Source organism: Schistocerca piceifrons, chromosome X, assembly GCF_021461385.2.
Source record: "Schistocerca piceifrons isolate TAMUIC-IGC-003096 chromosome X, iqSchPice1.1, whole genome shotgun sequence".
NCBI lineage: Eukaryota > Metazoa > Arthropoda > Insecta > Orthoptera > Acrididae > Schistocerca > Schistocerca piceifrons.
This window is the reverse complement of record NC_060149.1, coordinates 919,611,852-919,625,266: the sequence shown is the minus strand read 5'-3', so window position 1 is coordinate 919,625,266 and position 13,415 is coordinate 919,611,852. Positions and strand designations below refer to the sequence as shown.

The following is a 13,415-nucleotide window of genomic DNA, read 5'->3' as shown; positions in this document are numbered from 1 at the left end:
GACAAGCGCCGTCATGGTCGGGGACGACGCTTGAACCCTATGCCCGCCCACAATGGTAACGACACTGCTAGCCAACTGGAAAATGATTTAAATCCAAATAGAGGTGTTTTGCAGGATATGCTTCCTGCAACCACCCTAGAAGGAAAACAAAGACAGAGGATGAAATGGTCAGATGAAGTTAATTGACACCTCATGTTCTCTTATTACCAAGCAACAAACCTAGGAACCAATACAACTGGATACAGATCACAAGTATACACAACATTTATTACCAGATACCCAGAATTAAAATTTTTAACAGAACAACGACTAGCTGATCAGATCCGTGTAATAATCAGAAATAACAGGATACCCCAGTCAGAATTAGAAAACATCAAACAACAAGTACAACAAATACTGGAACAAAATAATGTGCAATCAGAAGAAGAAGAAAATACAGTAATGGACTCAAACATCCCAGAGCAAACAAACAAAGAACAACACGCATCAATTAAACAATCAGAGGAAAACAAAATCTTAAGACAGCCACCAGAACAAGTACAAATAGAACACGAAGTGACACACATGTTAGATATAGAAGAAAAATTTCAGCTGACATATATAAGATACAAAGACACAAATACAGACATTAGACCATTCTTGCATAGACTGCCAAATAACCCACAAGTCGAAACAGCAATAAAAACTATCAACACAATCATACACAACAAAATAAATGAAAACACAACTATGGAAGAGTTACAACTACTGGTTTATATAGGAGCACTCACTACACTGAATATACACACTAGGCAGAGATCAGAACCAACCAACACACAGAAGAAACCCACAAAGCCAGCATGGCAACACAGGCTACAGATCAGAATAGAAAAACTGAGAAAAGACATCGGACACCTAACACAATTTATAAGAAATGAAATGTCAGTAGGAAAAAAACCAAAAAGGTTAGGTAAAATCTCACAACAAGAAGCGATAGAGCAATTAGATGAAAAGAAGCAGAAATTACAAGCATTGGCCAAACGACTTAGAAGATACAAAAAAAGTGAAAATAGAAGGAAACAAAACCAAACATTCAACACAAACCAAAAGAAATTTTACCAGACAATAGATAACACACACTTTAAAATAGACAATCCACCAAACAGAAATGGAACACTTCTGGTGCAACATATGGTCATACATCCAACTGGCTGAGGAAGTCAAGGACATGTGGCATCAGGATAAAGTTGACATTATACCGATTATACTATCAACTACAGGAGTCATACCACACAATATCCACCAGTACATCAACGCAATACAGCTACATCCAAACATATATATACAACTACAGAAATCCGTAATTATTGATACGTGTTCAATAACCTGAAAGTTCCTAAATACAATGTAACATATACCCTACAGTTAAAAGGAAGTCACGCTTGATGAAGGTCCGCGTCACTTTCCATTTTTAACCAGACATAAGGTCTGAGAAAAATAGAAATAATAATAATAATCACAAAATATGCTAGCCATGAGTGTGGAGCAAAATTGTTTTGATTGGTGTGTAATGGAATGTTATGGGTTTTACTGTGAATTTCTCACAAGCTAGTTTAAATTGTACAGAGACCCTCAAGACAAGTGTTTAATATACATTGTAAACCAGGTAAGTATGAGGAGTGATCAGAAATGAAGATTACAGGCCCGTATTTTTGAAGTGGTAATTCTGATACATGCAGCTGGCAGTTGGGCAGAGTTTGACACCCTCCAGCTACAGTGCAGACTGTAGGTAAGGTGACTTGTTTGGAAAACTGGTCTCGTGAAAAGATCCACTCAGTTATTTGATTTCTGTGGTCAAAACATGTAACCATAGCTCAGAATTCAGTGGCATCTTGTAGAGATTGTGAAGAGACTGCAGTGCCTCATCAGCATGTTGTAGAATGGTGTCAAAAGTTTGCAACCAGTAGGGAAAATGTCAATGATGAGGTTCATCAACAGATTTGCACAGCTCACGTGGAGGAGCTGATTCAGGACATGTTACAGCATATCATGGTAGAACTGAGACTGTTGTTTGGAAGTATTTATCACATTGTTCACAATATTCTTCAGTACCAGAAAGTTTGTTCCCAATGGGTTCCACAAAATCCGACCGATGTTGTCTGTAGGGCTGAACAAGGAAAAGTGTATGGGGACAAGTCTGCAAATTTTGGAATGGTTCTCCATGGAAGGGAACAGTTCTCTTCACTGCATTGTCATGGGTAATGAAACATGGATCTGTCACTACACCCTCAACATTAATCAGTCATCACTGGAATGGAAACACCCCCTTCTCTCCAAAGGCAAAGAAGTGTAAGGTGACATCATATGCCACGAAAGTGGTGGCCACATTGTTTTGGAGCAGCACAGGTGTCGTACTCGAGGAATTTATGGAAAGAGGAAGACAGTGACCGCTGACCAATACTGTGAAACCTTGACAAAATTGTGTGAATCAGTCAGGAAGAAACAGCCACGACTTCTCACCAAAGGCATCATCATCTTCCTTAACGACAATGAGCAACCTGTTACAGCCAAGAAGACCACCACACTGTTGAAACAGTTTCGCTGGGACATCATTGACCACCTTCCATACAGCCAGAACTGCATTTCAAATGATTTCCACCATTTTCTTCACTTGAAGGAGCACCTAGGAGGCTGACTATTCACTTCAGATGAGGAGGTGAAACACTTCACAACAACATGGCTGAACATGCAAGGACAGGATTTTTACCAGGAGAATATACTCAAACTTGTCCATTGAAGTGACAAGTGCCTAAACTGATTTGGAGACTGCGTCGAAAAATAACCTAATGTATATACTATCAGTTGGCTGTATTGATTGTATCAAATAAAATGTACATGTTCCACTGCAAAATTTGTAATCTTACTTCCTGATCATCCCTCATATGTTTTATTTCACGACATAACATTTTTGCAACATGTGTTTCACTACATGTATGATGAGAATGCAATCCTTGATTGAAACAGAGCTACATAAATCCTTATTTCCATAGTTACATTGTAGCCATTGAGGCTTATGACTAATTGTTCAGTGGGTGTATGAAAGACTCTTGTTTATTTAAACAATACATATTTGAATAGCAGCTGTGTTGCTCAAGTGTGAGCAAGTTCTCTTAACTCCAGTACAAGCTGCATGTGGATTGGTAACTAATGTGTAACAGGCATTCTGCTGACTGTTATTTCGTAATAGGTAGTATACATCATGTTGTAACACAGATAATAAGTGAGATTTGACCTTTGCCTTGAAAATTATTGTGGTGATGTTGGCATTCCTTAAGATTCACGTCCTTACTTAGCTATTTGTGTGTCTGGTGGATACAGTTACAGTTGAAGGGTGTATACAATCAGTTGTCTTGTTTGAACTGCCATTGCCTAATGAAGTGCTGAGGAAATCTGTCAGTTGAGGGACTGTTGTCACATCGGCCTTCTAGTTGGGGCCTTTTTATGGATATCCTCACTGTTAATAAATAATAACTACAATTCTGGCAGCGGAACAGTCAAATGTGAATTTTTGTTCTTTCATCAATGTTCCCACGAACACTGGCTGGTGCTGGTTCATTTCTGATGGACTTAAGTAATATAGGTTCATAGCTGCTTTTTACATAAGTAGAAAATATCACTCAGTTTGGGCAAATTTTATGAAGATGAATTAGAAATCACATTTAGAAGTTATTACAACTATTCCACATAACTGAAAAATCAGAAGTGACAAAATTTTTTGTGTTGACATACATTTTCTCAGTATTTGTTCTGACATTAGTTCTGTATAAATGCTCCCAAGGTACTATCTTAACCAGAGAAGATCCATGAAATATGTCATTTTATTATTTTTGGTTTGATTCCATTATGTGTAGCACATATATGAATGGAATATGTCTGGTACTTCCTCAACTACAGCTTATGTCAATGCCTTAATTACAGTTTTTCTATTTTAGGGCCAGCAGCATAATATATTTCAGATAATGGCATGATTGTTAGAAGAATGCATGAGAATAACTGCTAATAAAAACTAATATTTATTTATGACAGACCGTTTCAGCCTTTATCACCATTGTCAAGTACCTGTGAATACAATTATGGTGAGAACATGCATGAATGTGGATGTAATTTGTATTAAAATGACTATATTTTACCTGCATTTAGATGGATAAATCAGAAGTAACATATACAGTAGCCAAAGATAATCATGACAAAATTTAGTTCATAAAATAATGTTGCTATTCGTCTGCATAGTCTTTGTATACATATATCGCTGTAAGAGTTGAACTGTCAAACCATAATTAACATTATTTCAATATATTTATGTCACTTACCATCTTATCAAAACAGTGATAGTTATAAGACAGTTCACTAATGATGTAATATGGATGTCACATAAGTTTAGACGTGAGTACAGTATGGTTACTTTAAAGTAAACGACATCCACATTTATAAAAGTTCTCACCAAAATTGTATTTGTAGGTGCTTGAAAATGGCAATAAATGCTGAAACAGTCTGTCATGAATGAAGATTAGTTATTATAAGCAGCTATGCTGGTTCATTTTTCTAATAAATAATGTGAGATATTTGCAAAAAGTAAAAAGTACTTTTTTGTCCATCCTGTGTACAACTTTCACTGCACACAAATCTATAACTGCCATGTTATAGCAATTTGTAAAATAATTTGGATGTTTGAAATTCCTATTAAATTTGAAACTGCACTTTAAAAAATTTACGTACTGTTTTCATGACATAAATTGTATGCCTTTGCAGGCAAAATGGTTGTTATCGGCAGAAATGGCTTTGGGCTTGCAATTTTTCCCTGTTCTGGCAGTTTTGGAGGAGGACCTTATAAACCAAAACAAGCTTCTGCGTTTGGTAAGTCTGTAACAGTTCCCTTCTTATCCTTTATATAGCTATAAATTCTTGATATGGTTATATCATCTACACTTTTTTGTGGACCAGAACAGTACTCATATAATTTAAAAAAGAATCAACATTATGGCTTGGGTGAACTGCGTGAGAGTCCAGCTTTACAACTTTTATGAATACAGTATTAAAGCAGCTCTCCTGATCATGTCTCGCATATGACAGAGACATGAAACTAATGTTTCTTATTAGTAGCACAGTTATAAAGAAAAAGAATGAGATAGATAGCGTAGTGTTGCTCCCTTTTATGCTTGTAATGGTGTAGGTCTGTGTCACAGGGCTCTGAAACCAGTCAGTAGGGTAAATGGCAGTGTGTCGGCATAACAGAAATGGAAATGTGCGTATGGCATTGTTGACCGGGAGGCCCCATCCGGGGGGGCTCGGCCGCCTTATTGCAAGTCCTTTTCAGTTGACACCACTTCGGCGACTTGCGGGTCAATGATGATGAAAATGGTGATGAAGGACACACAGCACCCAGTTCCCTGCCGGGAATCAAACCCGGGCCCCCTGCGTGTTAGGCGGAAACACTACCTCTACGGTTTGTAGGTGGACACATTACAGAAATAGTATACCTTCAGATAAGTTTATAAACTCAAAATGAAACTCTTAGAAACTTTGTCGCACATTGTTTAAGTAACAAACTCCTGTGAATGTAAGAAACATCAGATTAAAGGGACCAGCCATAGACAAATATCTAATATGCAGGTGTAAAATATTGCAACAGTGCATAATTGATGCTATTCAGGTGTAAAAAGGCTTCTAGTTTTTGCTGGCATACTGCTTTCAACTCAATGTATTGAGTAGGAACCGTGGGCACAATAATTTGGGTTGTGTAAGATAATGCATACACAAAACCAAAATTGATGTAAGGACTGTGCCTAAAAAAGAGGTTTTCTGTGACCTCCTTACTCAGCTCTCCCACCCCTTCATCCTATGTGGTGATTTTAATGCACACAATGTGCTTTGGGGCTGTGCAACCACCTGGCACAGGGGTAGAGGAATTTAAGAGCCTTCTCATGTCCTCAGGTGCATGTTGAACATGTGGTGGAGCACACACTTCACCACTGCAACAGAGTGATTCTGCTATCAGTCTCTCGGCACACAAATTGCTCAGTGAGAAGTAATCAATAATTTGCACTCAAGTGATCACTTCTCAATTTGGTGCCCAAAAGAAACCTGTCATGATGGGAGCTCAGTAGGGCAGACTGGACACTTTATAGGCAATTTGCTGTGTTTGAACACTGGAATTGATGGATCATATTAACCAAATGATCCTTCGCACTATTGAAGCATCCATTCCACAGTCTTCAGACCAGCTGAATTGGCAGTCTTTCCCTCACTGGTCATACTGCACTCAGGATCAGGTGGGCAATGCTACACTGGTTAAAGTGCAGGTCAGCTGCAGAGAATCTCGTAGCCTTTTGGGTAGCAAAAGCTAAATGTCACTGATTTATTAGAGAGAACAAGAAGAGATCTGTCAGTTCTTGACCACCATAAACCATTCCACTAAAAGTACAGTCATACAGGAGACCATCAGGATGATTCCTGGGAGATGTGGCAGGTGCCCGATGGCTACTGTAGTGGGGAATGGCAGTCTCCAGATGAACCCACAACACATTACCCAGATTATGGTGGCCTATTTTGCCACAGTTACTGCCACTGCCAGTCATGATTCAGTTTTCAGGCACCACAATTGATTGCTGAAAGGGGTAGTTGAGACTTCAGTTATACCACTGATGAAGCATAGAACTACCCCTTGTCCACGTGGAAGCCAGATTCATCTACAGCTTGTGACATATTACCTGGTCACAATAGGGTCCGTTATAGCATGTTCTGGCACCTCGCAGGGGGGGAGGAAAGAACTCTTCCTCGCCCTTTTTAACCTCATTTTGGCATCAGGTCACTTTCCTAACTTGTGGTGAGAGGCCATTTTAACTCAGCTTTTAAAACCCAGGAAGGACCAAACATACTCGAGTAGTTATCATAGTGTTTCCTTCACTATCTGCGTGTGAAAGCCCTTGGAGCAGATTGTCAACTGCCACCTTGTCTGGCTCTTGGACTCCAGATAGCACCTTAGTCACCTTCTGTGTGGGTTGAGGAGGTATTGCTTCATCTTTGATAACCTGGCCATCCTGGAAGCAGCTATATGACAGTCCTCCTTTTATTGGCATCACCTCCTGGGTATATTTTTTTATATCAACAAGGCCTACAATACTACTCGGAGGCGCCTTATCCTCGGGCAGTTCCACAAATGGGGCTTTCGAGGATGTTTTCTCATCTGTATACGGTCCTTCCTCACACCACTCTATTTTAGATAGCGATGTCCTGTCTGATCACTTTGAGCAGGAGAACAGTGTACTTCAAGGTAGCATTTTAAGTGTGAATGTATTTGTCACTGCTATTGATAGTATCACATCAATTGTAAATATCCTGTCCAGTGTTCTTTGTGTGACAGTGACCTTTGTGTCTTTTGTTCCTCAGTCGGATGCATAGGTGGAGAAGAGGGAGGGGTTTTAAATTATCAACTAAAAAGTCTGTGTGTATTCTTTTTAATTGTTCAAGTTCTGTTTTAAACATTTCTGAGTTGAGGATGAAGGACACTGTTCTTAATTTTAAAGACTCTAAACTTACATGGTTGCCACACCTCAGGGACCTGAAAAGACAGTTCCTCATCGCACTAAGTATTTTAAAATGGCTTAATCATAATTCGTGGAGAGCAGACCGAACGTGTCTGCTCCAGTTTTACAGGCCCTTGTGCAATCTCAACTTCATTATGGATGTGTGGTGCATGTAACTGCATGACACTCTTATTTGTGAACATTGGATGTGGAGCACGCTATAAAGAAATTTGGCTGGCCACAGGGGCCTCTAGAAACAGCCCCATACCGAGCCTTTGGACTGAGGCTGATGACCCATAGCTCCACATGAGGCAACAACTACACATGCTGCGACAGGTCTGTAAAACACTGTCCGTGCCATACACACCTGCATACCATACTGCCACTCACCCACCATTGGAAAGGCTGTGTTCTGACCTGGGGAGCTGGGGTTGCAGTGTATGCAGGAGGCTGGGCACTGAGAGAGAGGAGTCCAGTACACATCCAGAGGTGTTAGTGTCACAGCAGTATCTGTAATAACTTTTATTTCCCAGGCTGAGTTTACAGAGTTACAAACTGTCTCAGTGCATCAGACAGCGGCCAGGCATAAGCACGTGTCACGAAAAAGCACTGATGCCTCGTAGGTGAGTTGTGATGTCACAGCCCCAAGTCAGTGAGTCACAGCCACGTAGTGTGCTGGCAGCAGTGTGGGGTTGGGAATGTGTTGCCTGCCCAGATGTTCTGTGGTACAGTGTGGCTCACACTGCAGCGCTCTCGTAGACAGCTCGTCGTGCACTCAGTTGAGAACAGGCGACTGTGTGGTCCAGGATGTCTGTCTGTTGTGAAGACTAGGCTCTGGTCATCCGACAGGAGTCGACCAAGACTGTGGCAGATATTCGTGAGTCGGACAGGGGGCAGAGCACCTGGTTGTTGGGGAGATGACAGCTCACTGCTGGCAGGTCATCCACAATCAACCCTCGGTGGAGGGGTAATGGTTGCACACCAGTCTTCTCCACATCCACCGTGTCCCAGTAGGCAGTAACGGCAGACCGTGGCTATAGTTTGCATCAGGTTGGTAGTGTTTTGGTGTCGAAGTCAACAGGCAGACCATTGTCAGTCGGCTTGTGGTTTCACTGAAACTTAGTAGTATCATTCTCTCTTGTTCTAGCGAGATGGACAGAATAGCAGCAGGGTTGGATGTGTTTTCGAGCTCCAGAAACATCATTATTTAAAGAGCTGAGCCTGCACCTATGACATGGTGGCTCTGGGTGTGTGATCACTTTTGCCTCTGTTTGTTGGTCTCATCAGTGCTCCGTGGCTCACTGAGGTAATTCAATAATTACTGTAGGTCACTGAGCTCAGGTCTTTCTGCAACATTTGACTATTGCAATGGCGCTCTGAGGCTGAAGTTATATAGTGTATTTCATACTACCTTGTTATGTAGCACTGCAGTATTTGCACTTCTGCTTGCCTTGCTTACTGGATGCCATCTTGTCCACTTCGTGGGCAGTACGTATTTTTGACATTCTGATTGGCACATTGACCCCAGGTTAACCTTCTCGGCTCTGAGCTTGCTGGGTAGAACTTTTTAAAAAATTTAAACATGTAGAATGAAATTATTCTGTGACATAACAGCTCTTTTTTACTCGACACTAAGCGTGTAGGCTATATGGGATTTGTTCTAAGGATTGCCTGTTAGAGATGGGCTTGGCCGCTTTTAATGTTTCACGCCAAGGTTGTAGTAGGTCTTTACTTTGGCTGTTACAAAGGCGCAGAATTATTTTAGACTTGATGAATTTTAAGAAAGATTGCACTCTGGATTTCAGGTTTCAATCTCCATTTTTTAACATTTTTAGATAGGCATCACATTACTAAATTTGTGTACACTGATGACTCCAAACAAGGTTCTTCCCTTGACTGTGCAGGAGCATTTCCTAACCACATCAGGATTTACCGCACTGTATTTTTTTGTGGAAATCCATGTGATACTGTGAAGGCACTGCTGCAAGTGAGATATATTTATGGCAAACAGTTTGTCATTTGCAATGAGCCCCTTAGTGCCTAACAATCATTGCAAAATATGCTCTTAGCAGAGAAAATGGTCCAGGTGATACATGACCAACTGTACATCCTAAGTAGTGCTGGAAGCAGGTGTCATTGTGCAAGGTATCAAGATACATGGGAGTTTGGGGAAATGAACAGGCACACAGAGCTTCCGAGGAAGCTCTTAAGGAGCATAATATTACACAGTGTTCCATTCCCCTGCAGGCTGTCATTTTGCTGGTGAGTCAAAAATCCATACAATTGGAGATTGGTGGCTGGCAGTGATTGGCAGTAAGCTGCAGTTGGTAAAGCCAGCTATCTACCTGTGGTGTTTCTCATGCCAATCACTCTGGCAAATCACTGAACACCACATTTTAACTGAGTGTATTTTATATTGTGTTAAGTAGGCAGAAGCAAATTTAGGAGGGACTTACCGTATTTACTCGAATTTAAGCCGCACTCGAATCTAAGCCGCACCTGAAAAATGAGACTCGAAATCGAGGAAAAAAAATTTTCCCGAATCTAAGCCGCACCTGAAATCTGAGACTCGAAATTCAAGGGGAGAGAAAAGTTTTAGGCCGCACTTCCAAATCGAAACAAACTTGGTCCATTGTAATATGAGACACAATTTAGGATGAATGAATGACGATATAGCTGTAGTAGTTTGGTTCAAGTCGTAAGCGTAGCAGTTAAGCTTTACCAGGTAGACATTGCTATGCGTCAGGCACTCCGTCCGTATGTATACGGGTACCCTTCCTTTTTCACGTGCTTCGTCTGGTTTGAATTGATTGCTTATTTTTCTTTGATCTGACAAGTGCAGTTCTCTTTGTTATAGGTGTTTCCGTCACTCAAAGCTGAAAATGCATTACTGTACTGTGTCATGCATTGTTTGTCGCATTCTGAAAATGAGGGTTTACGGCCTGTCGCCGCTCGCGGCATGGCTTGCTTTTGTGCACGCTACCGCCGCTTACAATTAAAAAGAAACAAAGAGAGGAATCGTCTCATTAGCGAAACAATGGCATGAGACTGCTATTCGTTGCTACTTACACTGCTGCTTTCTTTGATAATGATCAACAAGAATCAAATAATAGACTGCGTATGATAGAAGATGTTCTGAACGAGAATTTAGCGAAAATTTTTTCCGTTTGAAAATCTTTGCAGACGCCTCTTTAGTACATTACATTGTGCACAGAAATGAGAGTCATCTTAGATTTAAAAATCTAGTCAATTGCCGTGCTTCATTTCTGACTGTATCACTATTAGGCATAAGAATAATACGAATATAAACATGACATGGTATGTATATTCTTCCGCGTCTGCTGTTGTCTCACTCTAGTTTCGTAGTTTATTAGGCGGACAGGATTTATATGAGGTAGCAGCGAACACGAAAGAATACATGGCAATATGTTTATATTCGTATTATTCTTATGGTGAAGAGAATACTGCATGTGATTCACAATTGATAAAAGTTCCTATTAGCAACCATTTCTTCTCACAGTTAGGAAAAAATTCAGAAAGCAGAGTTGGCCATATTGACAAATATCCCAAACAGTCTTGCCAGTCGGATTTTTGTAGTACATTGAAATGCTGCTACGTTCGAAGAGGAACAATACGGAATTTATATTTACTTCGTTGGATAACGTATGAAAATGCAGTGGTCGAAACTCGGGGTGGAGAAAAAAAAACTCGTCTTCCTCATTTTTTAAATTTATTTACTGACGCAGAGGTTTTGGTGCCAGTCTTTCCCTTTGTGCCTGCGAAGCATGCCTGCGTAGCGCTACATATATTCGACGACAAAAGTTAGTTGTGGCGGCACCTACCAACGTTTTTCAGATCTTCCGCTTACTTTGCACTCGATTCTTAGCCGCAGGCTGTTTTTTGGACTACAAAAACTGGAAAAAAAGTGCGGCTTAGATTCGAGTAAATACGGTAGGGAGTATGCCCTTTAGTTCAGCTGATCGACGAGTTGTGTGTGTTAAAGCTTATTTAGAAAATTTTGTGAAGTATCTGTATTCTGGCCAAAGATTTTGAGGACTTCAATATGGTTTTCTTTACAGCTTATGTTTTACTAATTATGTGACCTTCTTCCACACTTCTCTCTTAAAATTTTAGTATGAGCACTTGATGTTTGTGCCCACAGCACCATGTCAAATCAATCAAAAATGTGATAGTAATAAGAAAACCCGTATTACAGACAGAACATTAATTTAGTTTCAACAGAATGAAGTACAGGTTAATGTGGAATTTGACCCACAGTGCAACTTCCCCTTTTTAAATACAAAAAGTTTTGATAGATCTCAAAGTTACGTGTGAGGTAGCAGAAAAATTCCTAAGATCAAGTGGGGAGCATACCACAAGTGTTAGAATTTATAGTCTGCTGTGTTCCCACTAATCTAGCAGGAGAGGTGCCATAAGGAAACAGGAGAATATAATAATAGAGCAAAAAAACACACGAACTGAACAGCTATTCAATTAATTTTAATGCAAAAGCAGTAAGAGAACTGGGCAGCGAATAATATGAAAGGTGTAAACATTCAAGCTAAAAAGTCATTTTTTCTGATTTAATGAGGAATCATATGCTGAACAGAAGCTTTTTGTTGTAAAGTTTAGAAATACTTGAAGTTGATGGATAGGAATAACTGTATAAATTTACAGTTCTCATATGCCAGTTATGAGACAGGCGAAATACCCTCAGACTTCAAGAAGAATATAATAATTCCAATCCCAAAGAAAGCAGGTGTTGACAGATGTGAAAATTGCCGAACTATCAGTTAATAAGTCACAGCTGCAAAATACTAACGCGAATTCTTTGCAGACGAATGGAAAAACTGGTAGAAGCCGACCATGGGGAAGATCAGTTGGGATTCTGTAGAAATGTTGGAACACGTGAGGCAATACTGACCCTACGACTTATCTTAGAAGATAGATTAAGGAAAGGCAAACCTACGTTTCTAGCATTTGTAGACTTAGAGAAAGCTTTTGACAATGTTGATTGGAATACTCTCTTTCAAATTCTGAAGGTGGCAGGGGTAAAATACAGGGAGTGAAAGGCTATTTACAATTTGTACAGAAACCAGATGACAGTTATAAGAGTCGAGGGGCATGAAAGGGAAGCAGTGGTTGGGAAGGGAGTGAGACAGGGTTGTAGCCTATCCCTGATGTTATTCAATCTGTATATTGAGCAAGCAGTAAAGGAAACAAAAGAAAAATTCGGAGTAGGTATTAAAATCCATGGAGAAGAAATAAAAACTTTGAGGTTCGCCGATGACATTGTAATTCCGTCAGAGACAGCAAAGGACTTGGAAGAGCAGCTGAATGGAATGGACAGTGTCTTGAAAGGAGGGTATAAGATGAACATAAACAAAAGCAAAACGAGGATAATGGAATGTAGTCTAATTAAGTCGGGTGATGCTGAGGGAATTAGATTAGGAAATGAGACACTTAAAGTAGTAAAGGAGTTTTGCTATTTGGGGAGCAAAATAACTGATGATGGTCGAAGTAGAGAGGATATAAAATGTAGACCGGCAATGGCAAGGAAAGCGTTTCTGAAGAACAAAAATTTGTTAACGTCGTGTATAGATTTAAATGTCAGGAAGTCGTTTCTGAAAGTATTTGTATGGAGTGTAGCCATGTATGGAAGTGAAACGTGGACGATAAATACTTTGAGAATAGAAGCTTTCGAAATGTGGTGCTACAGAAGAATGCTGAATGTTAGATGGGTAGATCACATAACTAATGAGGAGGTATTCAATAGAATTGGGGAGAAGAGGAGCTTGTGGCACAACTTGACTAGAAGAAGGGATCGGTTGGTAGGACATGTTCTTAGACATC

At 40.1% G+C, this 13,415-nt stretch overlaps 1 protein-coding gene across 1 annotated transcript in view; it reads left to right on the top strand.

Moving 5' to 3' along the window:
- Positions 1–13,415, top strand: part of LOC124722054 — a 70,766-nt gene that overhangs the window by 32,098 nt on the left and 25,253 nt on the right. Inside the window, exon 5 of the mRNA XM_047247247.1 lies at positions 4,789–4,893. Within this exon, the coding sequence (XP_047103203.1) occupies positions 4,789–4,893 (105 nt within the window). The remainder of the gene's footprint in view (positions 1–4,788; positions 4,894–13,415) is intronic.